This window comes from Ammospiza caudacuta, chromosome 1 (genome assembly GCF_027887145.1).
Source record: "Ammospiza caudacuta isolate bAmmCau1 chromosome 1, bAmmCau1.pri, whole genome shotgun sequence".
Classification (NCBI taxonomy): domain Eukaryota; kingdom Metazoa; phylum Chordata; class Aves; order Passeriformes; family Passerellidae; genus Ammospiza; species Ammospiza caudacuta.
The window spans coordinates 83316455-83343813 of record NC_080593.1 but is presented as its reverse complement, the minus strand read 5'-3'; the positions used below and the strand labels follow the sequence as shown (position 1 = coordinate 83343813).

Sequence of the window (27359 nt, the reverse complement as noted above, 5' to 3'; positions counted from 1 at the left end):
AGCCACTTTCATACACTGAAGATTATTAATTAAAAAAATAAATCATTTTAGGCATAGGAGCTTAAGAAAAGCAATGAGAAGAAGACCTGTGTATTTTATATCTACTTTAATTGAGTAATAAACAGAAACATCTGGCTCAGAGGAGCTTTTGATCATAACAGCAACATGTAATGTTAAGATTGTGTAGTTTTATCAGTACAGCGATACAGTATCATCTTCTTTCCAGCAAAGTGAAAACAAACGTGGGCCTGCCTGGCATCACAACCAGTGAGATATGAGCATAAAACAGTTGCATTTGACCAAGGGAGTCTCCTACTAATCAGCAGTTAAATGAGAATTTCCAATGTTTGTTAGCAGGATCAAAAACCCCAGATGCATCTTTATTTGCCCAGAGGATAAGGCAAATAGCACTAAGAATCAAAAGCTCATGTCATAAGTGATTTATTCCAGTGGATGTGAAGTGTACTGCATAAAATCCAGAGACAGCTATCCCAATCCTTAGTTGAAATGGGATTTCTGGAACACTGATGTCCATATGAAGGGATTTAGGTTTGAAAATCCAATGTTTTGGGGTTTTTTCATGGGTGTGGGAAGTGCCATTGAATCGTCTGAGGAGCCCCTCCCACATTCCAGCAAGAATGGTTCACCTGAAACCTAAGCATAAGCAAAGCACTAACATGCTTCCTTGCTTTGTAGCTCAGTAAATAGGGACTAAGTGTTGTTTGTACCAGGCCACCAGTTTTATATCAAGCTAACAAGACAGGCTAAAGGATCTGCTGGGCTGGGCCTGAGCTTGTGCTGGTTGGCCAGATTTGTTTTTGCAAGCAACAGCAATTGTCTAATTACCAGATCTCTATTATCTGCTTTGTTTTAACTTTTCATCAGCTCTGTTATAATTGTATGATGTAATGTCTACAACAATATGTATTTTGTAACTAATGGGCATTTGCAACTTGTAGTTACTGAGAGCAGAATGACCCATTAGACCCCTGGCTAAAACACAGCAGAGAGGAAGCTTTGAAAGAACTGGCAGACAGCAATACCTGAAGCCCAAAGGCTATAAACATCTCTGACGGCCAGTTACAGGTCATCAAATGAGTGCAACCCCTGGAGCAAGTTAAGTCAGGCCATTCTGCTCCAGCCTTGGGGAGCAGAGAGAACAAACAGCAAGCACCCAACATATGTAAAACACACATTACACAGTAAATTCTGCTGCAATGTGGACTTGCAAATCAACAAATAATAAGCAGGCTGTGAAGCCTCTTAAAAAACATAAAAAAGTTCCCAGCCACATCCTAAATTGAGAAAAAAGAAATCATAAATATCAATGTCATACTTCTGGCCAAGGGCTCGGGATGGTATCCAGTTGCTGGAAATCCACCCCCAGACTGAAACCATCAACCCCCACATCGAGGGGCAGTGGGAGGGCCAGCCTAACACCAGAGAAAGGCAGAGACTAAAAAGTTTGTGCATTTATGTTACCAGCACATAATTTAAACTGTTTGATAAGGCTGTTATAAATGTAAGAAACATTAAGACTTTAATCAGACTAAGATAAAATTCTTGGCTTCATATAAATGGTGCATTCTTTTTTGCCTGTAACATAATTATAAGTGTTGGTAAATAGGTGGGAGTCCAAGCAATCTGTTCTCTAACTTAACTGCAAGAAAATTCTCCTAAAATACTTCACAGTTAGGAATATTTTCAAATATTCATGTGCAACTTTAACTCTTATTGTTACTAGGTCCAGTATAGGAATGATTGAGTTTTCAACTTCATAATTTCCTTAAATGAAACCAAATCAATCATGTTACTTAGATGTAATTGTGATTAAGTCTTTACCAGTATCAACCAACATATATGAAACTTATTTACCACTGGTATCTTTGAATTCAAAACTATGAGACAAGAAAATGTGAAACAAAAATTCAGAAGCTCTAAATCTAAACTGTGTTTGTTATCATGTGATATCAGCAAAGATCTGTGAATGCCAGGGCCTGATTGTGATTATACAGTAATTACACTCAGCTGATATAGAGGGTGCAAATAGGACTGTAAAATGGAATTTCTTTAGAATGGAGTCTCAGGAAAATAATGACAACTACTGAAAAGGTTTAAAACTTGTTTCTGAGTATGTAGATACTTTCGTAACAGTCTAGGAATTGAGGCAGAGACTGACATTCAAATTTTCTGGTTTATGTGTTGTAATTTTTTTCCACAGAGCTTCAAACTTCCATTTTCATACCCTTTTCAGGAAAGAATCAAACTCAGACTACTCATTCATAGCATGATACTTCAATGTTGGAGTGGGAAAAAAGTGATAGAAATGAATCCTCATCAGCATCAAGTCATAGAAAATATTGTAAATCAAAAATTAAGTTCTGAGCATGAAGCCTTAATCAGGTAGAGCTACTCTCTCATCTGCAGGGCAGATTAGCAGAGGTGGGAGGGAAAGTTTTTCTCCAACATTTCAAATCCCATCAAAGGCTTAGGAAGTGGTGTGAAAAAAAAATGGTTTCCCCTTTCTTTTTTGTTTTTCTATTCTTCTGAAAGGAGTGAAATTTTTTACTTAATTTGCTACGTTGTGAAGATCTAGTATGTAATAATTTTTACCAACCAAAACCTCTGCCCACAGATTTAAGAATTTTAGGCAGTGGGAATAGGAGAACAGTAATAAAGGTCCTGGCACAATTCAGTTCTGCTTTCCTTAGTTCAAGACTTTACTGTCACATAAGCAAGTGTGAATTGTGAATTTGTAGGATGTGTTAATATAGGTAAAACTGCATAAATAATACACTATCATTTTTTTCACTTATTTCTTCCTCACCAATACACATTTTCAAGATTTTTTTTAATCATCATTTAAAAGATGAGCTGAATTTAAAAAAAAACATTGAGAATTTTTCCTCAAAATTTGCAATATTTTTTCATTAATTATAGTACTTTAAATCCTTTTATGAATACTATCTGTCCTAGACACCATATAAGTGTAAGAAAATGGAAACATAATAATTCAGAAAGTCAGGAAGATGCTCATCCATGCAACAGGCATTACGGTTACTGCTGTCTGGTTCCTGATCTGAAAATAACAGCAGTGTTATTAAACAAGCTCTTTAAGATAAACCTTTATGTTTTCTAATGTGTTGTGGGGTTTTTTTGGTGTTTTTTTTTGTTCAATCTGTCTGTGTCACCTGGAATACTGCCAATATGATTCAGAAGTCCTGTTCTGCAATGTTTTTAAATATAGTTGGGACTGTGCAGTACTTATGGTGACTGAGGTACAAATTTTACTTGCAGTAATTCAGAGAAGCCATTCATGCCTTACTGTTTTTGATGAATGAAACAAACACAGGCTCATGCAATGACTGGTATTATTCAAAGTATGAGAATTGAATTAAACCACTAACTGAAACAGGTAAAGTCATTCTTTACCTAAATTGTCATTTCACAACAAAATGGCTTTCAGGAAATCTAGATGAGCACGACTTCTCCAAAGAAGAGCAGGATCCCAGCAGGACCAATAGTGGTTCACTCAAGTCAGAGCTCAAAAATCCTTTGAGACACTTTTAATCAGTTCCCTTTCCTTCTGTGTCCTTCACCTTAGGCAGTCACTCAGACAAACCTGGATGAAGCTGCTCCCCAGCACACAGGTGTCTGGTGTCTGTTTTACACTCCCAATATGGCTGTGCTACTGATCCTTACTAAAACTTTACAATACATTCAACTACCATGCACTTCATCACCTACACACCTACACAACTACCTGTTTACAGCCCAGAATATGCCTCAGAAATACCTATATGTATATGGACACCTTCTATAACCTCAACACTAGCTGCAAGTTAGACTCCACTGCAGGAATTAAATTGGTGTTAGAGGTGGCCTTAAAGGCTTATCTGTTTTTCTGAAGTTAAAAAAAAAGGTTCCTGAGATGGTACAAACTCTCTAGCACTAAACTGTCAAGCTTCCTATCACAGAATAAGTGCATCCCATCCTCATTTACTTTTAAAAACTCATATCCAGAAAAGCACTGAAAAATTGCACTGTTTGTACTGTACATCTAAAAATCTATGGACATATGGTTTGTTAACTTTAATTAATAGAATTGAACAAGCACGCAACCATTTAAGAAAAAACCTTTCTTTATGAACTTGTATTATCCCTTCACCACTTAAGAACACCAACAAACAAACCACAGAGCACTTAATGTTTCTCTAAGGAAAATGCAGGGAAGGAATCAATTGGAACAGCTTTGTGTTCAAAATCATCTGTGAAGCATCAAAGTTATGTTTGTTGGCATCTGTGCTCCAGCTGTGGGTTTTAGAGCTTTTTGCTTTCCTAATCACGTTCCTTGTTCCAACGAGTAAGTACTTGGTTCTGTGCATTTACTGAGTTGGAAATTCACCAGCGATTTCTCATACTCCCACAGCCTTTAAAGTCATTTCCCCAAGAGAATATGTCAAATTTGAAGCTTCAAAGGACTTATTTTTTACTGTATTTGATAAGTGACAATTTAAAAAAATAAGCTAGATTAAAAAATATATATTTATACTCATTGAACCATGTAGGAAGAAAACGATGCTTAAAATTACAATTATCCAGCCAACAAACAAAAACCCCTTGCATTCAATTCATAATAAATACCTCTGATGGCAACATTAAACTATTCTTTAACTGTTGGGAATCCATTTATGAGCAAGTACTTATCTGTTTTAAAAAGCAGTCAGAATGACAAAAAGTCTGAGGCTGACTCAGTTTTCCCTGAAATCAGAGGAAGACTAAATCGACTTCACTGCCTTTTGGGTAAGGCCCTGTTTTAGCAGGGACAATCAAGCACTAAAACCACTTTGTTTGTCATTTTGTGACTGCATACAAAACATATTATGAATCTGAACAGCCACAGAAATGAAATGCTGTATTTTTTCCATAAATTTCCAAGATCATGGATTCTCAGTCCTCCTGTTTGACCACCCTTAGGGTGGAAGTGTGGAGCTATCAGGGTGTAAGTGGGAGAGAAGGGGTATTTTGGGGGTTTTAAATGTGATGTAAGTGTTCAGTAGCTGCAAAAGGTCCCCTGCAGGAACTAAGCTTTTACCCTTGACTAAGCAAACTAGGCTACTGGTTTAACTGCCCAAGGTTAAGAAATACAAATAAAATTACAAAAATACATGTATTTTGGCCAACAGTTTTGGTTTTGTTTTTTTTTTTTTTTTCCAGAAAAGCTTAAAAATAATTTTCTTTGCTGAATTCTGTTGCTTTGAGAAGTGACTCTACTCAAGAGAAAAAGTATTAGAGGGCCAGTCCCTGACCCCTCCTCTACAGTACAAATGAAAGAAGAGAGTTAGGTTCAGTACAACCATTAATGAGGGACCTGCAGAGGGATGTGACCCAGCAGAGCTCGACAGGAGGGAAGCTCACCAGGGGCAGTGTTTCAGAGGCAGAGAGCAAATGCTTGCTGCCAATCAAGAAACCTGAGGAAGGGCAAAAAGAAATCAGAACGAAACAGCGGGGAGATAACACTAACTTGCAAAAAGGTGAAGCTGGGTACAAACCAAGAATGAAGGGAAATAATAATGAATCTAGCATAATAAATGTAAAAACATGGTGAGAGAGTGTTGGAACCCAGGAAATTCCTCTGGCTGCACTGGATGGCTCAAGCCCCTGTCCGGGGGGCTCAGAGACCTTGGCACAGAGCGCAAGAGCCCTGTGCCTGTGATCTTGACCCATGGAAAAACAATTATCAACCTTTATATGAAGAATTACAAGTAAAAAAAGTTTAAGTAGAATAAAAATTAGTTTGTCATGGGGTGAAAAATAGATTTTTTGGGATTTTTAGAATGGCGGTTCTGGGGACAAGATGGAGGAATCTGGGCATGTCCAGCCTTTCTCCTTCTTCTTCTTCTTCGCCTCCATCTTCTGCTGTGATGTTGGCACTTCTAGATTGGTTTAGAGTAGAAGCTCACTGTCTAACATAGATGATAGGTATTGGAAAGTAATTGTAAATATTGTATACATAGTTTTTACTATAAAAAGATAACATCGCCCCGGGGACAGGCAGAGTGCCTGGACTGTCTTGCTGAGCGGACCTTGGCAGGACAGGAGAAAGAATTAGATAGCAAACAATAAACAACACTGACAATGAGAAATTAAGAGTTCTGACTCCTTCTTCGACCGCCATGCTGGGAAAAGAGACTTTCTAATGCATCTCAGGGTCACTCTGACAGCTAAAGAACCCAAGAAGAGAGGCCAGAAAAGAATTCAAGGAATTACTGAGTGAGGTCTCTGAAGGATAAGATGCAGTCCTTCTTCAAGGACATTAGGAACAGAAAGATTGCTACCAAGTAGCAATTGCCCAGTGTACTGTGAGGGCATACAAGGGGTAATCAGAAATGGTAAGACCACAGCAGGCTGTGCTAGTTGAAGACATGATGGCACAAATAGATAAAAAGAGAAAAAAAATGTCACCAAAGAATGTAACTACAGAAGCAGAAATAAGAAAACTAATACTAGTGACACACAGCTTCTTGCCTAAATTTATCTTCCTATCTGAAGCCTGGAAGATGCTAAATGTGACATCACTTTTAAAAGATACTTCAGGAAGTTCAGGGGAACTGAAAAAATGAGCATGACATCTGAATTGGGCAAATCAGGGAAATCATAATAAAGCATGAAATTAGTGGAATATTAAATATGATCTGCTGGAGAACAAAATGATATGCTCTGCTTTTCTTTAAAAGGAAGCTACAAACCTATAAGAACCTCTGAAGGAGTCAACAAACTTATGGATGCAGGTGGTAAGCTGATACAGTTTACTTTGGATGCAGAAAGACATTTCACAATGTATCTCAAAGGATGTTCCCTCTTAGGAGACCTGCAGCCACAAGCTAAATAAAAATCTATTATGCTTTCACAGATAATTAACTGCTTAAAAGACGGTAAATGGAAGAGAGGAATAAATGGTCAGTTTCACAGTGAATGGTGTTCAACACGGTCTGTGCTTTACCCCTGTGTGGCTAAACTGATCCAACAGCAGGGGAAGTACTGTACCTAACATGGCGCCTATGTTCAAAAAACAAAACAAAACAGAAAAAAAAATCTCTGGAGGATGTACTGCAGAGGGAAAAAGGAAAAGGGTGAGTATAAAGTTAAAAAAGCACATGCTCTTTGTCAGGCTGGGACAGCAGGAAGAATGCAGTTTTAAGAACTAAACTCAATAAATTTCCCCCAAATAATCAAAGGTACCTACCTCACAAAAGGCAAAAGAGTAACAGCTCATTTTCATCTCTATTTGTCTAACTATATTGAGCAAAGCTCTTCTGTAGCTTTAGAAAGGACAAATACTTTTGTAAAATCTTTCACTCTTCTTATTTAGGTTTTCATTTCTTCTCTGCATTTCACACTACCTGCCTCTCACAACACAGGAAATTCTGATCATATATATTTTTTTCTTCTTATGGCAATGTTAGTTAGTTTTCTTGGGACTATAATGGAAAGCCAGATTTTGCTTTACAGATAGGGCATATCGTATTATTATGCTTCTTCAGTTTTACTTAGAAAACTAACTGGCAAATAAAACACCAGTCATTCTGAAAACAAAGAAAAGAAGAGAAAACATTTCCCTAACTAGTGATACCAAACAGCACTGCATTTCTTACTTTTTTCTTACTTTTTTTTTCAAAATTACATTCATATGACTCCCAGCAAGATTTTTGATGGATTAACTCTTATAATCCACCAGCTGCTTTTTTTCTTGCATTCTGTGTAATGGATCATTTTTGTATTTCATACAAAATTGCTGATGATAGATTTCACTATATGTCTAATATTCCTTTTAGCCCTACATTTCAGAAGAAGATAATACTCAAGGCTATTACTTCTTTTTCTAAGTACTTTAAAACTCTTTAAGAAAATATTCATTCTGCCAAGCTATCTCACACAAATGCTTCAATATGTGCATTGGGATTCTGGATCAGCTTTTCAGTAAGGGATAGGATACATAAATTAACTATTTTTAATAGGAAGATTAGTTCCTTTGCAAGGAGGTTTATGCGTTCCTATGTGAAAACATATAGTATATTTCTAGTTTTGTGAACAACTGCACGAAAATTTCAGAAACTTCTGAATTAATCTCTTCTCATGCTTTAAATATAGTGAGCATATTTCATTTCAGCTTAAAGCAGAATTATAAGTTTTCTAGGTAAAGTAACAGCCAGATATACTCTCTGGATTTCTGCTTGCTAATGTCATCCAAGGCAGTGAAAATACTTAGCTAAGTCAGGCAATGCCAAGAGATTTGGGTCTATTGACTAACTCTCATGTTTTTCATAGAATTTATACTGAGGGGATAGGGGCAGAATAAACTCAGCTTTGAAAAATAAAATTTTTGCTAATAAGTATATCCACAGTAGTGTGACATCACCAGAACAGTAAATTGACAAAGCCACATACAGTGTCCTCACAAGACCAACATGTAAACAGCCTTTTACAAAGCATTCTGGAATCTTCCACTACCTTCAGAAATAATCTTCATGTGCTAAAGACGGGGCTGCTTTTGAGCAACAGAGCAATAACCCAGAACAGTGTTGTGAGCACTGCACAGATGTTGGCTGAGTAACAGCCTGGTACCTGACCTGGTGCCTGTGTAACTGGCTAAGTATCTGCAATACCAGAGGCCAGCTCTGTTATTTTGGGTGGGGAGTTTTTCCAATTTTCCTTCTGGAGATCTATTTTAATTACAAAGAAATCGAAGGTAATCAGTCCTTCCTTTGAACCAGATGGCTGAAAAAATACAGGTATAGTCTGCAGCTGTTTTTCTACATCTGGACCCTCTCTGACAGGGCAAAGCAAAAAACTGCATTTTGGGGCTGACCTATTTCTGCACCAGTCCCAGTCTATATAGAGCCATCACAAATTTCAAACAATAGATAAAGGAACACCTGTATCTTTACAAGATAGTAACTTGTTTCACTGATCTCTCATGGTAGAAATTGCTATAAGTAACAAGGCTGGAGATTTTAGTAATATAAATTGAAAGGCCTGCTTTTATAACTTCAGCTTTCTGATGTTTCAGATGAAATAACAAGTATTGTTGAATCAAAAAAAAACTGTTTTGGAAGGATTAATATTTTTATTTTCATCTGTATTTCTCTAGCTGAAGGAAATATGCAGCATGATTCTGCTTTCAAGTAACAAAAGGGGTCTTGATAGGGTGACTGTGAGACTTCATCCTGCCCTTCAACCTGCAAGGACAAATCACTGTGTATTCTGGTAAATGAGCTCAGTGTGTGCATGAGTTTACATTCTCAGACAAGAAGAATACAATCCCATCTTCTGGAGTATTCAGATCTAAATATTATTATTTCAGAATGCTGCAAGAGGCTGAGTCACATCACCCTGAAGATACAAAAAAAGTTACAAATAAACACAAAGAAAAAGTATGTTTGCCTTTTTTAAGGCTTGTGAACATATTTGTTCAAGATTAACAGAGGCTTTGAATAACTAAATGCCTTTTATTTGGTGGCTGCAGTATTAGTGCAGAAGTATTTTCAGTCAACAACTTAGTGTGAAAGGGAGGATGGGATGAACCAAGAAGGAAAAATAAAAGGAAGTTTTAATAAGTCCATCAATAAATGTTCAGAAGTTTTAAAAATTATTTCTCGACCTCCTATAACTTGTGTAAGAACAGGGTTGCCTGACACTATTTTCAATGAAAATTAAAATCCTACCACAGCCAAATAAATTAAAAATTACTATGATGTCCTAAGACTAAGTAAAAATAAAAGCTGGAACATAAACATAATTAATTTGGATGAAGTTCCATTTAATTGCACTCAGATGGCTAAGGACTGCTGTCAGTCAGCTCAGCTAACAAATCACTCCGGCTCTCTTCAAGAGCTGCTGCATTAGTGAAGCTATAAATGGCAACAGTGCATACTACTTATTCAGGCTTCATCCATCCCTCAGTTTACTGAGGTCAAATTGAAGAATACTGAAACAAAACTCTGCTTTGTGTTAAGGTCTACCTGTGAGCAGACTTTTCGGTATAAAACGTTTAAACACAATTACTGTGTTTGCACTGTGCCATTTTAAGTACAGGTGACCAAACCTAAAAAGAACAGAATAAATCAGAGGGACAATTTGTAGCAAACTGACCTAACACTCCCTTAAAAAGAGGAACATTGGAAATGCCATTCTAGATCAGGCATGCCTTCCCTGGTTATTGTCAAATGGCAGCACAGAAATAGGCAGAATGCAAAAAGCACAGCTCTAAATCTGATTGTTAATATCCAGGAAAATGATTTAAACCATTAAAATTTTATTTACTATGCTAACAATATCTAATTTTTTGTCTATTATAATTCTACTTTATCCCAACATTCTCCACAATTTTATTTGTGTGGAATTTTATTGGTTCTTAAGATTTAAGCCTCAACAATTTATTGCAGCAAGTTACATTATTTAACAATGCCCTGGATAGAAATGAATTCCATTCACTAGCTCCATATTTCCTTAAAATTCAGTATACCACAGTATAGAGTACACAGGAACCCCAATGTTCCCTCTCTAAACCTGTCATTAATTTATGTATTAGTCCTTCATACACTAGAACCCTGGTACTCTGATTTACGAGAATCCCGATCTTTTCCTTCCTTTGAAACACTTTCCTGAGCTCAGCCCACCTCCACCATGGGCAATATCCTTTAAGATCAGTAAGCATGGCTCCAGAAGAATTTTATGTAACTGCTCTATCAGGTTTCTGAGGTAATTTTCTATGTTATGCTTCATGCACCTTTTTCCGTTTTTGATTACAGTTGTACTATGAAGGTTGCTACTGAACTGACTACAGCAAAATTAATTTCACCACACTTGAAAAAGACATATCTTTGTAATGGAAGAGACTTTGAAATTTGTAGATGAAACCATAATAAGCTTTCATGACTTCAGTCATTGACACAAGGCTGTCAGATAAATTCAGCTTCAAAATAAGCTCAGCTTTGAAGATAACAGCAGTGGTGAAGAAATCACATTATTGCAATATGCGAAACAAAAACTGTGATTTCATCCAGCTTCAGTCCAGACTGCTACAATCATCCCTTCTGAGATTAGTATATATATGAATCCCTAGAGTACCATTTTGTCTTCCTTGGGAATATCTTGCTGAAACGAAATGCTATAACTGAACCTAATTTTTTTCACCACTGCACAAACATTCTGGCTTATAGCTATAATAATAAAAAATTCACACACCAGGGTCATTCTCCTGTCTTGTTCCTCGCTGTGCTTCAAGGTGAAAGCAGGAGCTTCTGTTGAGCTCATGATTACAATTATGATACAAAACTCTTGATTTCCATTACTTCAGCACTCAGAGACATCTAGTGCCTCCTATATGACATGCAAATCAATCTTTGTAGCCACGATGCCCCAAAAGTTCAGGTCACCAGAAAATATAATACAAATTTTTACTCCAAAATGGCTAAAAACACTTATAAGTAAAATCTGCCTAAACACATTCCTTTAGGAGATCTAGAGTAACCTTCCAATAACCTGATGTTTCTCCTTCTAGGACAAACAATTAGTATGTCCAGTGGGTAAAGATGGATAAAGCTAGCATTGATGTAACAGAGATATATAAGCAACTATGACTAATAATAACTCTATTTAACCACTCTATCATGAATTTAATATCATTTACTTTGAAGTTGCTTCATTTTGACTCTCAAAAAGCCCTTTTATCTTCTTGAAGAACAATGTCAGAAAGATATGAAGTGGTCTACACTAGTAATATCCTAAGAGACTGCACTGCACTTTCCATTTACATCAGAACAGAATTAGGTTTTACCCTGGAGTTGTTCAGCAATTTGAAAATCAGAGATCAGGTGAAGCAGCCTGTTGATTTTTTGTTTTCCATAAATTTGGATTAGAGGTTTACTTTTTTTTTTTTCTTTTTAAAAACAAAACACCCTATATTAAATACAATTTTAGTTGTTCCAAGAAGTCCAGGATACTCCAGGACAGATTTTTTCTTTTAACAGCTCTCCCTGTTTATGTCAATTCTGGTTTCATGGAAATACTTACTTACGTACCAAATAAAGCTACAAAACCCATACAAAAAAACCCTAGATCCACAAGCACTGGAAATAATGAAGTCTGATTTCCTATAAGTTTATATTTCAAGTCTTTTAAGTTGATCCATTTAATCCTCTCATATTTCCCCTTCTCATGCTCCTGCCTGAAGGATTTAGCAGTCCAACTGCCAAAAGTTAAGAGATGTGTGTCTAGTCCCAAACAACACAAGTGATGAAATGTACACCCATTGACACCAATGAGTGTACAGCACCTGACGCCACTTGGAGCAAGCAATGGACTCAGCTGCAAATTTGTCTTGCAATGTAGAAACCAGTTTAGGTTTCTTTCCCTCTACTGGGCCCCTGTTTTTCATGCAACTTGTCCCAATTCCTTGTTGTCATCTAAGACTACTTTCCCATCAAACATATTTGTAATGGGGGGGTGGGTGCCTTACTTTTGAGCAGAAGAGTAAGAATACCTGACAGACCACAACATCATCCCATAAGCTCTATTACTTGATAAAACTAAGCTAGAAGTAGGCCATCTACTTTTTTGTTCTGGTTTTTAGTCTTCAGTGACAGTTATGGATTACTTTCCAGAGATAACTGAATGTTCTAGGTCAACAGCAATGAAAAAAAATTTAGGCTCCATGAAGCACAAGTCCTTAGGAAATATCCTCACATTTCAGCTTTGCTCATTAATTCAATTTAAAACTAGTGTAGCACAAAACTTTGCTATCCAAGCTTCTTTCTTCCTATTTTTCTCCTTTTTCATTTGCATCCAAAACCAACCCAGTCAAAGTTCACATCTCTTAACAGTGAGTCCTTGAGCCCAGCACTGCACTGAAGGGGGTTTCAGGTACTTTTTCTGTGGTTATCAGAGGCAGTAATGAGGAAAACTCAAACACAGGGCCTCACAGAGCTGGGGGGACAGTATCACATCTAAATAGCAATAATGAAAACTACATCTACAGCACAAGTACTGCTGAAAACTGCAACAAATGGCAAGACCTGAGACAGGACACACTCCAGTGTGCCTGGTGTTTCAGGAAACTGTGGGACAAATTCGGGCTGAAGGAAATCTGGTCCCCTGTCTCTGGTTAGTACAACTCCCTAACTGGATGGAGGCATGTGGCTGTCACTTGACCCTGTTACACTAACATTTATTTCCTAAGTTTTTAAAATAAGATTTGGAGTTCTGAATCAAACATTCATCATCTGTATGACAGATACACATATGCCCAATACAAAGTTCTAGAATGTGTTCACTTTGGCAAACCCTTACCATTAGATTTGAAAGTGATCACAAATCACTTGGTCCATGAAAGAAGTTATTTTACATGACCTGGAAGTCCCTGAAAGAGCTTGCTACAGGAATTTCAGAACAGGACTGCAGTCAGTGTCAGTTGTCACAGGTTGAACTGGATACTTTGAAGTAGAGTAGTGACACTTTCCTAGCAGCTAAAAATGTATTTCACAGCTTAAAGTTACCTTAAAAACTACATTTCTCAAAAAAGGGATGCTTCACACTACTCTTAGCAAGAAAACAAACACCTTACAGTTTAGCCTCTTTTTCAAAACTAAATAAATGAAATAGAAAATGATTGCTGGATGCTCAAATACCACCTTAAACAGCTCACATTTGGATATATATGCACATCAGTTCAACCAGTTCATATTTCACATTTACCTTGACCATGAATACCAAGCTGGTAACTCACTTTACTGACCAGGGTAAGCAGATTTGTACCATTGATCAAGATGTTTAAGCATTTTCGAAAACTATTTCTTATGATTTTGGGGGTTTTTTGGTTTTACCCTCTTGTTATAGCTTAAAATTGCAGTAGAATGTGCAGCATCAAAAAAAGAGAAGTTCTACTCTGTTACACTTTTAAAACATAAAAACAAATATAAGTTAATACCCAAGAAAGTTTGCATTACAGAAGAAAAAAGGATTGAAAAAGGGAATGAGCATAAAGTAGGCAAACATCATATAAATAGCACAATTTATTATACATCATGCTTGTGAGACTGTTTCCTGGTTATGATATAGATGATTTTTCTTAAGTCAAAAACTTAAAAAAGAACTAGTAAAAACGTATAATTTATTTTATGGTCACTTTTCCGGACTATAAATTTCAAACTTATTTTGTGAGATGGCAAGTATAAAAAGGCAGACTGTTCTCTCCAATGAACAAAGTACTTCTGAAAACCTTCCATCCTCAAATTCTCTTTAAAAATTTGATGAAAGAAAAAAAATTCTGACTTTTTCCTTTTTTTATCCCCTTTCATTACAAAAGTGCTATAATACACTTTCTGAAAAAAGTTTACAATTCCAGAATGTTGAAACAATAATACTAATAATTAAAAACAAAAAAGCCAACAAAAGCCAACAAAACCACAAGACAAAAAACCCCAAAAATAGCTATTATTTTCTAAGAAACAGATAAAATTCCTATTTTTTGTTTTTGTTTTTATTTAGCAGGAAAACACAGCATGCTTTGTTTTGGTATGTGGAAAGTATATACCATTTACCAGTCACTCAGTACAAAAACTAAGATTAATGTATATGTTAGTATGACTGAAACAAGAACCCAGACAAGTATACACACAAAGTATGTCACTCAACTGCAGCCTCAAACTAGATTCCTCATTCTATTAATAATTCTTTTAAAAAGTTATTCTTTTATTACTGGCCTGAGACAAATTCAAATGAGATTATGCTTCTCAAGGGAAAAGAAGCATTTTCTGAAGGAAACATATAGCTTATCTGAGTATGCTGTAAAATCTCAAGATGTTTGTCCTCTGAGTCACATTAGCACAGTCCTGAGAATTCCACAGTTCCTTCTCTAGTGCCTGTATCACCTGTATACATGAGATTAATATCTATTTTGTGATATGCTTAAGCTTTCTATTACCAGATTTTAGCAGCTCTTAAATTTGGTTGTGACGGTTCTATCTCTTTTTAGGCAATTTCAAGCACTCTTCAGTAGCTTTGATTAACTTAAAGACTTTGACAGGTCCTTATGACTCCAGATTTTGATTTCAAACTTCATCTTTTTGACCTTTATGAGTCTCTGTGGTCTAATTCTCCTGTATCATATTGATTTATGGTTTACTATATTCAGTGAAAACGCCTTCAGTCCTAAGTCTCTGGCCATCCATTTTCATGTATTGAGTGCATTTAAGATACAGATGCATCTTTAATATACCATCATGGTTTTCTCTCTGTGGAATATTTATATGCATCAAAGGATTTATCATTATTATTTTATAAAATAATTTGTAAATAACAGTAGGGAACTCTACTGAATTCTGATAAAAAATATTCAAGCAGCTTGGCTGTTTTCTGCTATAAGGCAGATAAAGTCAAGGAATCAACTGATGAGAAACATTCAAAAAGACAAGCACAGGTAATAGCTGCCTGCTGTGATACTGCAGCCTAGGAGAAATACAATCAAACTAAAAGGAAGAAACACTGTTCATTAAAATCGTGTGGTATCAATCATTAGGTAGACACAGACATAGCCATTAATATGTTAAAAGCTGCAAAATAAGGACAGGAAAATAGATTAGGATTGGCTATACTGCAGTCTCACAGCCAGGTTGCAGATGGGAAAACAGAAGAGGCAGGTTCTCCTAAAAAATTAAATCTGGTCCCCTGATACTGCTGGCAAGCATACTGTAAGACTCTCTTTCTTAAGTCTTATAAAAACAGCTGCTGTTGTTGTTTTTTTTCCCACAATTCCCTAAAAATGAAGTTCCATAAGCAAAGAACTAGCAGAGTTGAAAGGGGTCCCAAGACAGCATTTCATCCATCCTACACCAATGATGCATCAAAAATTTCTTTTCATTTCAAGAAGAAATAGTTACTATCTCTTCTTAAATAATAAAGTTCTCCAATCCTCTACCCTTTTTTCTTCTCCTCTCCACAGGCCACAGACACTGAACTATTCAGCTGCAACTCATGCTGCTCAAATGTGAAGGTTTCACAGAGTTAATCCTCACTGAAGAAGGTAAACCAGAAACCTGGAGAGTCTCTTTATAGTTTAAAGCCATCATTTAATGGTTGAGAGAACCAAGCACTTTAAGTTCCTGAGTCTACTCCCAACTATGCCTTTAATTCAAGTGGTGAATGTTTGCCTCATAACATCTTTTACTCCAGACAAAACAAACAGTAGATAGTATGGATTACTACCACTTTCACTACAACACTTCCCAAGATTGTTTTAGATTATCAAGTACTCAGAGATACTCAGGATAAAAGTTTTTTGAAAGAAACTAAATTCACTAAATGTCTTGCAAAACTTAAGCTGAGTATCACTATAGCCAGAAAAGAATGGAAAACAGTAGTAAGAAGTCACCTTAACTTCTCCTTAATTCACAATAATAAAAATTCATAATTCTAAATGCTTGGAAAAATACTTACCTACTACAATAATACTAAAAATTTGGTTGAAGCAGAATAACATAAGTATGAAACAACAAGTTTCATATTTGCGCTTTTCATTCATAACACTTTATTAATATAAATATTTAAACCTTCAACAATTAAAAGAAGGCATATAAATATATCTGATTTCACTTTCTTCGATTAATGAAACAAACTCTGAGAGAAATAGAGTATTTTTTCTCCAGCTTCATTTAGTGACTACGCCCTGCTATGGCTGCAAAGACAGGAATGTCTGAATCAAGACAAGGAACTCAAAGGTTCAAATTCAGTGAAACTCAAACAGAACACAGACTTTATACCACAGCCTAATTTATACACATATACTTTGTCTTGCAAGAACACCAGAGTTTATGGAGGATTTCTACACTGGATGGGTTTCCACTGGTGGCAAGTTTTAGCAAGACAACTATGTACTCCAAAGCTTGAAACCAGCAATGCAATACTTTTCTAATTAATAAAAAATCTCCAGAACATTTCCACAGCTGAACTGTTAACTATTCCGTGGTGCAGCAGAGTATGTGCTAAGACTGTTAATAAATTACAAACTCCAGTACCATTAATCTCAAATTGGTTATAATAAGAAATTTTTACACAAAAGGTTTTCCTACTTTCCTCATAGAGCTTTCCAAGCAAATTAGAGCCACATACTTTTGATTTAAGACCATGGGAAGATCCTCTGCAAAATAAAACGCTGCTATATTTCACAAACATTATTATAGGATAAATAGGAACAAGTGAGGGAGAAAACCATCATATTGTGCTCTTTTCGGTGAGAGTCAGGAAGGTTTAACACCAGATCTAGACCATATGTCTGCTTTTTTGATGTACCATGAGAAGAGACAAATATTTTGGAAAACTTGATAGAATTCTAATTTATTGGGTTAATTCCTAAAGTTTAACTGAAATAAAAGAACAAGTCTCTTGGATGTTTTTAATCTACTCAAAATGCAATTCTATCATCAGAATAAATTTTTAAAAGACAACAAATCCTGGGAAAATACACAAAACCATCTAATTAGAAAAAGGTAATAAATTATCCTTTCTTTAGCATTGAATTACTGCCAGTCTAACAAACAGACCACAGTTTATGACAAACCTCATAATTAGGCCTCTCTGAAATTAAGACATGTAAAAAGTGGTTTCATAGTAAAAAGAAAAAAAAAATTGCTCTTTGCCTACCTACCTGTATTCAGATATAATAAAAATCCCCTACATGTTTTCCTATATGTTTCTCTTAATATACTGGGTACCAATAAAGCACTTCTACTCATTCAAATCATCCCACTGTAAATTCAAAGCCTGCCAGCTGCTAGGCTGCTGCTGTGCCGAGATCACTGCTAATCAGTATCACCTCAGCACTTTCCTGCTGCTTCCATGCATCCACTGATTGGCTCCTAATGTATTTAGACGTGAAACTTAGCTTTTTCTCTGCTACACAGAACATGGCACACTAGAGTCCTGGGCTCATAGCTAGGGTTCCTATGCTCTCTGATGATAAAAAAAACAACAAAACAAAACACTCTAAACCTGCAACAACACTCTACATCTGCACCAACCTTGCCTCAAGAAGCTTAAATTCTAGATGATAACTGTGAAAAAGTTGAATTATATATATTTCTGATTGATAAATTGTGTGGATTTCAGCACACACAAGAAACACAGAGACAAAAACAGTCTGGTGACTACTCATGTTAGGGGTAGAGCTTATAGACATACACAGATGCTTTATGGGCATTTATAGAGCATTAGTGTTAGGACAGGTGGAAATAGCTTCAAGTTTTGCCAGAGGAGTTTACATTGGATATTAGGAAAAATTTCTGCACTGAAAGGGTTATCAGGTACTGGAACACAGTGGCCAGAGTAGTGTGAGTCACCATCCCTGCAGGCATTTAAAACACACATAGATGAGGCACTGGGGAACATGGTTCAATGGAGGAGCTGCCAGAGCTGGGTTAATGGTTGGACCTGATAACCTTAGAGGTACTTCCAAACTGAAATGATTTTATGATTCTATGACATAGAGACATCTGTGGCACATGGCCATAGATATTTGATGAAGAGAAAGCTGAAAATTGCTCACCACGCTGCAGCCAGGACAGTCAGGGCCATTCTCACAAGTCCGGCGCCGTGCCTGGATCCCTCCTCCACACTGAGCCGTGCAGCGCTCCCATGGCCCCCAGCCTGTCCAAAACACATGAAGGGGGCACAACAAATGCTCATTGCAGTACCTGTGAGAGGAGAAATAAGGAGGCAAAGAATCTATTTATTATCAGGACAAGACCTCCCCCAAAACCTCCCTCATTTGCATAATTTAGACAGATATTTGTACAGGGAAATATTTTATACAAAGGGCTTCTCCCTACTCATTAAGCACCTCACTAACAGTTGTAACACTGCACAGAGTGTCTAAACCTTTGAGTGGGTTTTTTTTGGGTTGCCATTGTGTGGGTGAAACATTTGTTTGCTTTATTCAGTGACTTTAAACATTCCATGCGATGCAGCCACGCGATTGTACTGTGGTCACATAAGCAAGATTGCAAACTACTTTATTAAAACCAGTTGTGGCTATGCCTCCATGGCAGTCAACCAAACAGAAGGCAAACATTCATGCAGGCAGTCATTTATCAGTCTCCAGCTAAGAATTGATTAGGATCTATCTCTCTCATCTTCAGATAGCTACACTTGCTTTTCATAGCATTTTTGCTTCTATGGACAATATAAGAGCTACAACATTGATTCTAGGCATAAAGAACTGCACTTGTTGATAATGGTACTCCTTTATCTTTTAAAGGCTGTTTTTAGCTATTATAATCTTTGAAAGATTTTCCTGTAGGCTGCAAACTGATTCAGAGACCTAGTACATTCTTGAGGGAAGCACTATTGAGTTGTCATTTTTGTACCAATACATTCAGAAGGAATATGGGAAGGTCCAGCTTCAGCTGAGATTTTTTCCATTTTGGTAGAAGCCTTAGATTGCTGATTTTTTGAGTGTGCCATCCAATAATTAAAGCCATAGCACGTGCTGCTTTTTAAGGAAGCTCTACACAGGTCCAAAGGATTTGGGCCATCAGCCAGTGTGACTAGGGCTCTCTAAGAGACCAAACTCTTACTTAGATAAAGCAAACACACAGCATAGTTAGGAAACAGACAACTCTAAAGAAATTCCCTGATATTTTATGGATGCATATGGGTAGCTCTTGTTACAATACTGACTGTCCTGAATGAACAAATCAATCTGATACAGTATTTCCTCAGTTTTTACACCATTTATCCAAAATCCAATGTCTTATTGCCCTTCTAACAAGTTTTCATCTCTTAGCACTCTTCTGTAGTCAAAACTGACTCTAATACTCCAGGTATTAATTTTCTACAAAAAGAGAAATGACAGTATGAACAGTTGTCATTTGCAACAAGAATAACAACAACAGGTTTTTTGCTAGTATTCAGAAAGCCCCAATATCTGCAAGCTCTAATTCTTCATTATTCTTCATTATAAGGAATTTGAACATTTGGAACTCTGTGGAGGGCAAAAAAATAATGTTGGTGGTGTAAGTAACATACAAAAGTAGATTTATTGCATATGCTGAAGCCTAAAATTCAAACTTTGTCCCTAGGTCTGGGCAACTCCATCAAAATCTAAAGATTGGGAGTGAGGTTAATAGGGGAGTGACATTTAGTTTTCTGCCTCTGTAGAGTTAAGAAAATTATTCACAGCTTATACTGACCTTTCCTCTGGACACCAAGGAAAAAATGCCCAAACCCTCAATATTTATGAATCTAGTGTCAGAATTCTTCAGTGCATAATTTGGGTAAACACATTACAGTTGACATTATATTAAAGATACATAGGAATGTTCTGTGCCTGAATATTCTTCTCATAGAACTCCAACTGCACACTTTCTTTGTCACATGCAGGCATTTATGTGAATGTGTGTGATAGTTTCTTCTAGATAATTTGTTGAGAATGTATGGTCAATAAAATATAGATGTAACATCAGCATTTATTTAGTCAAATTAGTACAAACTTTGCATAATTTCAGTTCTTATTGAAGATGTGTTAAGTTAATTTGGGAGATACAGTGAGGCTGAAGCAAATCTGCCATGAAGTTGAAAATTACCTATATTCAGGCATGAAGGAGTAAAATTATGGAACTTGTCTTGCCTTAAAATAAAGGCAGCTACAGTTTAGCTATCTAAAAATGAAGTAGTCATCTAACTTGAGCAACAGCTTATGGAAAGAAACAGCCCAGTAAAAAATATGATTTATGTCACCCTAAAGTAAAGGTCATTTAAATACACCCCTCAATGTACAGATTGATTTTCTTGGACTATAAATGCTGCATGGGAGACACATCTAAGCAGCCATTAAAGGCAATGGAAATCTTGTCAATACAAACTAGGGAGACTAGAATGATTGCTTTGAGAAGTTAAGGAATGTAGGACAGAAGGACACAAATTACTGTTCTCCACAGCCTGTATTGACTAAATTCCTACAGACCACAGTGGAAGTTCAGACACCTGACTCACACATAAACATTCACTCTCATGAACCCCTGAAGGTAGGTATGACAGATCTCACTTTGAGGACAGTCATGCCACTATGCAGTGGCTCTTCAAGTGCCTATGTGCCTCACCTCCCACTCTCTCACTTCAGCAGGAGACAGAAAAGAAACCTAATAACAGTGACCCTTCACAGAAAGCACTTCAAAGGGCTGGCAATTCTGTTATCCAACACTAATTAAAAATGCAACTGAAAAGATGTCCTAAAATCTCTATGCAAACTGCTTCAATTTAGAAAACAGTTTTGGTTTTTGTTTGCTTTTTTTTTTTTTAATAGTCAACACTGTCAATTTTTCCTTTTTTTTTTTTTTTCAGGAAGACAAAAAAAAAAATAAAAAAGAGAACAAACCAAAAACCAACACAGCATATAAGTAGAATCTTATTTTTATTTCAACCAGCCAGCCTCTGAAAACATCAGGTATGTTTTCACAGCTAGAGACATCCTTGCAATTGATCTTTGAGAACTGTGCTACAGCATGGGGCTTTGAGCCAAGTTTCATTATATCTGTTCTTGGCTGCATTTCAAGTCACTCAGCAACCCTTTTTCCCTTTTGCTCTTTCTTCCCCTCTTAATTTTGTTCTCAGGACCCACAGGGCTAACGTTTTATAGTAATTCAGCAAAACATGCAATGCAAGAAACTTGAATCTGTGAAAGCACTGCCCTCTCCCCTAACCTAACTGCAGGAAGGTCAGAATGGAGAACAGCCTAGAGAAATGTGGGTTTTGTACAGTGACCCTTCACATTTCCCTTGAAGTGAGCCCAAGTTCAAATGCCCTAATAAAGGAATTGTCATACTGGGGGAAGGGTGAACCTCCTCTGTCCAGTTGTGTCCAGAGCTATTAGTGCCTACAGCAAATTTTACAGCTACAACTTCATTGCAACTAACATTACTTTTCTTATTTCTATAAAGATCTCAGCCTTTAGTAAGACATCAATTTATTCAATTATTTCAGTGCTGCTATCCAGCACTGAGTATATGGGCTAACTGCATGACAGTTACAAGTATGCCCTTTTTATTCCACAGAGAGATGTTATTTAAACAAATATTTTGTAATCTTGAACTATGCTATACTACTACCATGTGTTTAAGAAAAACAAACTAAGCTTCATCCTTGTGCAATGTACTGTTCTGTGGTGGCTAGTTGTGATTACCAGTTGGTGATTTACTGGGATGCACAGACTATACCGAGGCTGATGGGAATGCCAGATTCCTTTAACTGAAGGCAGGCACATGACATACACATGCCCTACTGGATTGAGATTGTTACACTGACAGAAACACCTATCCAAGAGACTGTGGAAGGTGGCATGTGGTCCCAGGGGCTTCTGTGGAAGAGAGGGAGCAGAGAAAGCAAGGAGGGTGGGAAAAGACATTTCCCAGAAGACAAGACATCCATGGGAGTGTAAGCAAGCCTAAAGCCTTGTGGTGTTAAAGCTGCTCTGCTGAAGGGGATTGGGCTTGTTCACACTGCTCAGAAACAAGCAGTGCTATACAGGGCAGGCACTTGACTCTCAGCAGCTCCTCTTTCTCATGGAAACAAGCCCAAAAGCTAAATGTTTGCTCAGAGCCATGTACAAAATAATGCAACAATATGTCCTGCTTCTAATTGTTTTATACACGCCAAAATATCCAGGGCTTTCAAACATTTACTCCTTGTCTGCAGCCAATTTACTTTTCTAATTGCCATGTTTTTTTCCTATTCTTTCCTGTGTAATAAAAGATAAGCGCATCCGCTGAAAGCAAGGAATTCACATTTTAATGTCCCTTATTTCTGCAGAAAGAGGAGGGGGACCAGTGGACTTAATGAGGCCATATCTCCAGCATCTTCCACAGAAAGGCCAAACATTCTCACCCCATGATAATATCAAGAAAGGATATTACAGACTCTATAAACTAAGATCTAGAGAATTTCCAGCAGCTTCAGTGAATATTTCTTATACAGGAAAAATCAGAAAAATTAAGCCCCTAAGGAATTGATCAAGATGTCTTCCATCTGGAGTCTTAACTACAAAATTATTCTTTTATTAGCAAATTTTGTTACAATGTTATTTTTACTCCCTCTCCATATTCTGTCTACATGCACATCAGCTGCACTTTTGACCTACTTCTACAAGGGGACTTTGCTTTGTAATACAAGTATTTGCTGTTATCTCTCAACTGCTTTCCCCCCTTCTCATGCACCCCTTTAGCAGCAGAGCATGAAACAGTTTAACCTACCTTCAATGCTTTAAATTGGCAAATATTGCCATTGATTTCAAGGGAATGGCCAGCGAGCACAGAGCTGCCTGATACATTAGCCATGATAGGATCATGGCTTTCATGAGCTAAAACAAATATATCCTAGACAAACATTTAGCTCTTAACACATGAACAAATACTCTCAAGCTGAATATGGATCCAGATCTGAAAGTAAATTTACCTCAGATATATGCTGCCTTTTTTGTGTTTGCTTTCTATGGAGTTATGTACTGGATTTCTACTGAAATCACTGTTTGTTGAAAAGCTGTTTCAAAGTTTGGCACATTGATGGCTGTGGAAACTGAATCCTATATTTATACCCCTGAACATGTGAAGGTGATTAGAGTACGCACATTTACAAAGACAAATGCACTCAATGTAAACCAACTAATTCAAATTTTTTAACTAATACAAAATATATTTTCATTTTACATATGAGCTAGGTCATCAAAAAAGTAAACTATTAGGCTATTTATAAACAGTTGATTTAAATAAGAAAATCTGAGAAGTTGCTTCTTGGCACTTTGGATACAAAAACAGTAAATGTTTCTCAGGAGTTACTGCACATGTAATGTTTGTTCAGCCTGCCTAAATGTTATGGGCTCAAAGGAACTGCTTCCATTTGGTGCTGATGTAACTCAGTGAGAGTGAAAGAGTGAAATAATACTACTGTAAATTCTGGTACTCCAGTGCCCTCACAGCTCAAAACTCTCCACAAGCTGGCAGAGCCATGAGGACACTCATAAAACTCTAATGGCCCCAACCAGCTTCCCCTGGGTCCTCCACCCACAGCAATGAGCCGAGGAGTTCTATTTAACCCGATCCTAACCCTGGCCTGTGGTTTAGCTTCCTACCTGGACTTCAGACTTCTCTCGTTGTCATGTGTCACTAGGCTCTAGACTCTTGGTTGGGTCTGGTCACAATCTCCAGGCTTGCCCTGCTCCCCTCCTGCGGGTGATGGGATGGGCCCTGGCTGGCGAATATCCCAGGACCTTCTGCTTTTTACAGCTCTGAAAAGATTTCTCCAAGTACTTGGCTTAACACTGACAAAAATCCTGGCAAATAACTGAGACCTCATTCCTCTAGCTGCTTTACAAATTTTTTGACGAAATTTCCTAACTTACCACACCCTCTGGAAAAAAATGAAAGGCACTTAAAAATAATTAAAAGTATCAGGACATAACATGGATAATAAACAAAACAAAGGAGAAGGCAGGAAGGTTAAATGTGAGCAAGCTGTGAGTGAGAAAAGTGAAGGGTTTTTGGGAGTGAAGGGTGTTTCAAAGAGACAGGAAACAGTGACAGAAGAACTCCGAGAGGAAAAGGCATCCTGCAGTAAACTCACATTCATCCCAGGTTGCTGCGGAACTGGACAGAGATAGAAAGGACAAATAAGCTGCAGGCTACCAAAGCAAAGCAACATAAGCTCACTGCTCTTTCAGAACTGTTGCATACCAAAATTCAATCCTTCTGGACTGCTGTTATTTCAACTCATCATAAGTCACTTTCCACTTTGCAACTGCTTTTACAGTGCACCCATTGTCATAATGCTCATATAATTAAGAAAGTATTTCTCAAGATTTTCTTTATTACTTATCAAACTTTATTCTATGTTAAACTAAAATGAACAATTACTATAACCATCTACAGTCCATCACCCCAAAGTCTCTCCAGACTGAACTATTTTTTTTTTCTATGTTTAATCTTGTGCCCTGCCCTGGATTGACCTCTCAAAATCAATAACTGTTATTCATGCTGGGACAGAGCTAAATAACAGCAGATACAATCTATGTTTGATGGTGATGGCTTTCTGGTTGGGCAACCTATTTTCAGAAAGCAATTTACAAAAGAACAAAATCCTCTCCTCCAGAATGAAATGGTAAATATTCATGGCCTTGAAACAGTGAGAAACGTTCACACATTCTGTGATACTGATCCTTTACATCTAGGAGTTAGAAAGACCAGGTCCCTGCTGATCCATTAATACGTAAATATGTGATACAACCTTGCTTCAATGAATCTCTTAATCTGAAGAAATGCTAGAGTTGGTGTTTAATTAAATGCCTCACTGAAACTCTTCATAAAGGTTACTGACTTTAGTTTACATCCAGCAGCAATACAGGATACTACATCATCCATAAAGAAACACTGAAGTAAGCTCTAAGTGCATATTGGAAGGAAACATATCTGCATACATCTCTTGGAATGGATGACTACAGCACTCCAGATTTTCACACCAATGCTAGTCTTCTGCTATCCAGCTTTCTGGTATTCCTCTGGAAACAACATAATGCATGCAAGAGTTGCAGTTTATCTGAATATATTCTAGCTTGATTTAAAGAAATATTTAATTCCTGTTAAAACCGCAAACACAAAAATTAGAGATGCATGTAGGGTCCACATAAATTAGAAATGTAATTAGGGTGCATGTAAAATAGAATTAAAGACCTGAACTTGACATTCTGAGCTAGTGAAAAAATACTTAGTCTGGTGCCAAAAAAGTACATGGTGAAATCAAAATCTGAGCTAACTTGATCTGCTCAGGGGTTAAAAAATATATACAAACAATTAAAAACCCACCAAGCTTGAAACCTTTCTAAAGATATTTGAGTTCAAGGTGTATTATATTTATAGAAAACAAAGCCCTTGAAACCTCCTTCTATGTTATAGAAATGCTTAATTTATTTACAACAGAAAATATGAACTCACAGCATCAGAAACATAGTGCTGTGACCTTATTATGTTTTGTTCTGAATCCAGGTCTTGAGGCTGGATAAGTTACAATTCAAACACAGTGCAATCAATTTTCAAGGAGAATCAATTTTCAGGGTCTCAAGGGCCAGCAGCATGTTGCTTCAGCCCAATTGTCTGGCACTACCAGGAGCTCTCAGGTGGCTCAGGAGGAATGAAGTGAAGCAAAAGATGAAAGATCTGCTGCAGACCCACAGGCTCGTTAATGGGAATACTGCACTGTACAGCAGCGAAGTTAAAGAGAGAGTGAAAGGAAAGGGAAGGGAAAACCAAGGCAAATAAAGGAGAAAATGTCCTGTGGAATTCAACTGCACAGAAGAAATTAAAACAGACAATAGAAAAAAAGATAGCTCACCTCTCCTCACGATTCTGTCCCACACAGACGCGTCCTCCATGCCGAGGGGTTGGATTGCTGCAGGAACGCTGACGAACTTGAAAGCCTATTCCACAAGTGGTGCTACAAGGTGACCAAGAAGTCCATGGTGTCCAGCCTCCATTTCTGGTAGAATAAAAAGCTCAGGCTCTGTCATCTGTTATACATAGCGAATGGCTGATTAGGTGCGACTGACAGCAGAATCTGGCCTACTAATATTTCTGTAGAAGTCATTATTATTGCATCGTGTTCCATTTCTTCAAGAATACCGAACCAAAATAAAGGTGCTATGATATTCCATATTGCATGCTTTGCAATAAATTTGCTTATGCTGTTAGCAATAGCTAAAATTACCTCCTTACACAAGAATTACAAAGAAATGAAGATATTTAGCTGCTTTTGGTCACTTTGTTCTGGTGGACCAATGTTCTGAAGCTGACTTTAAATTACATATCACTTCACTTTCAGGGAGATTAAAATGTCAAATTTTGCTGCCTTGTCTGAAAAGAAAGTGACTAAAGCCTGGAGGAAAAGGAGGTTCAGAGGACACTGTATATATATATATATATGTATATATGTATATATGACACTCTACAGCTACCTGAATGGAGACTGTAATGAGGTGGGGGTTGGTTTCTTCTCCCAGGCATTGATCTCTTGATTTTAACAAGGGACAGAATGAGAGGAAATGGCACCACGTTGTGTCAGGAGAGATTTACATTGGATATGAGGAAAAATGCCTTCACCAAAAGGGTTGTCAAGCATTGGAGCACATTGTCCAGGGAAGTAGTGGAGTCACCATCCCTGGAGGTATTAAAAGACTTGCAAAGGTTGTACTTGTGGATATGGTTTAGTGGTGGACTAGGAAGTGCTTATTAACGGTTAGACCCAATCTGAAGTGTCTCTTCCAGTCTAAA

The 27359-nt window shown here is 37.1% G+C and overlaps 1 protein-coding gene across 5 annotated transcripts in view; it reads right to left on the bottom strand.

Annotated features, from left to right (window-relative positions):
- The window catches only part of SEMA5A (semaphorin 5A), a 372788-nt gene that overhangs the window by 49703 nt on the left and 295726 nt on the right, over positions 1-27359 (bottom strand). For all 5 annotated transcript variants that reach the window (XM_058824781.1, XM_058824771.1, XM_058824791.1 and 2 more), the window contains 2 exons: positions 26425-26568; positions 18599-18746 (listed from right to left, as the gene is read on the bottom strand). In XM_058824781.1, the coding sequence (XP_058680764.1) occupies positions 18599-18746; positions 26425-26568 (292 nt within the window). The remainder of the gene's footprint in view (positions 1-18598; positions 18747-26424; positions 26569-27359) is intronic.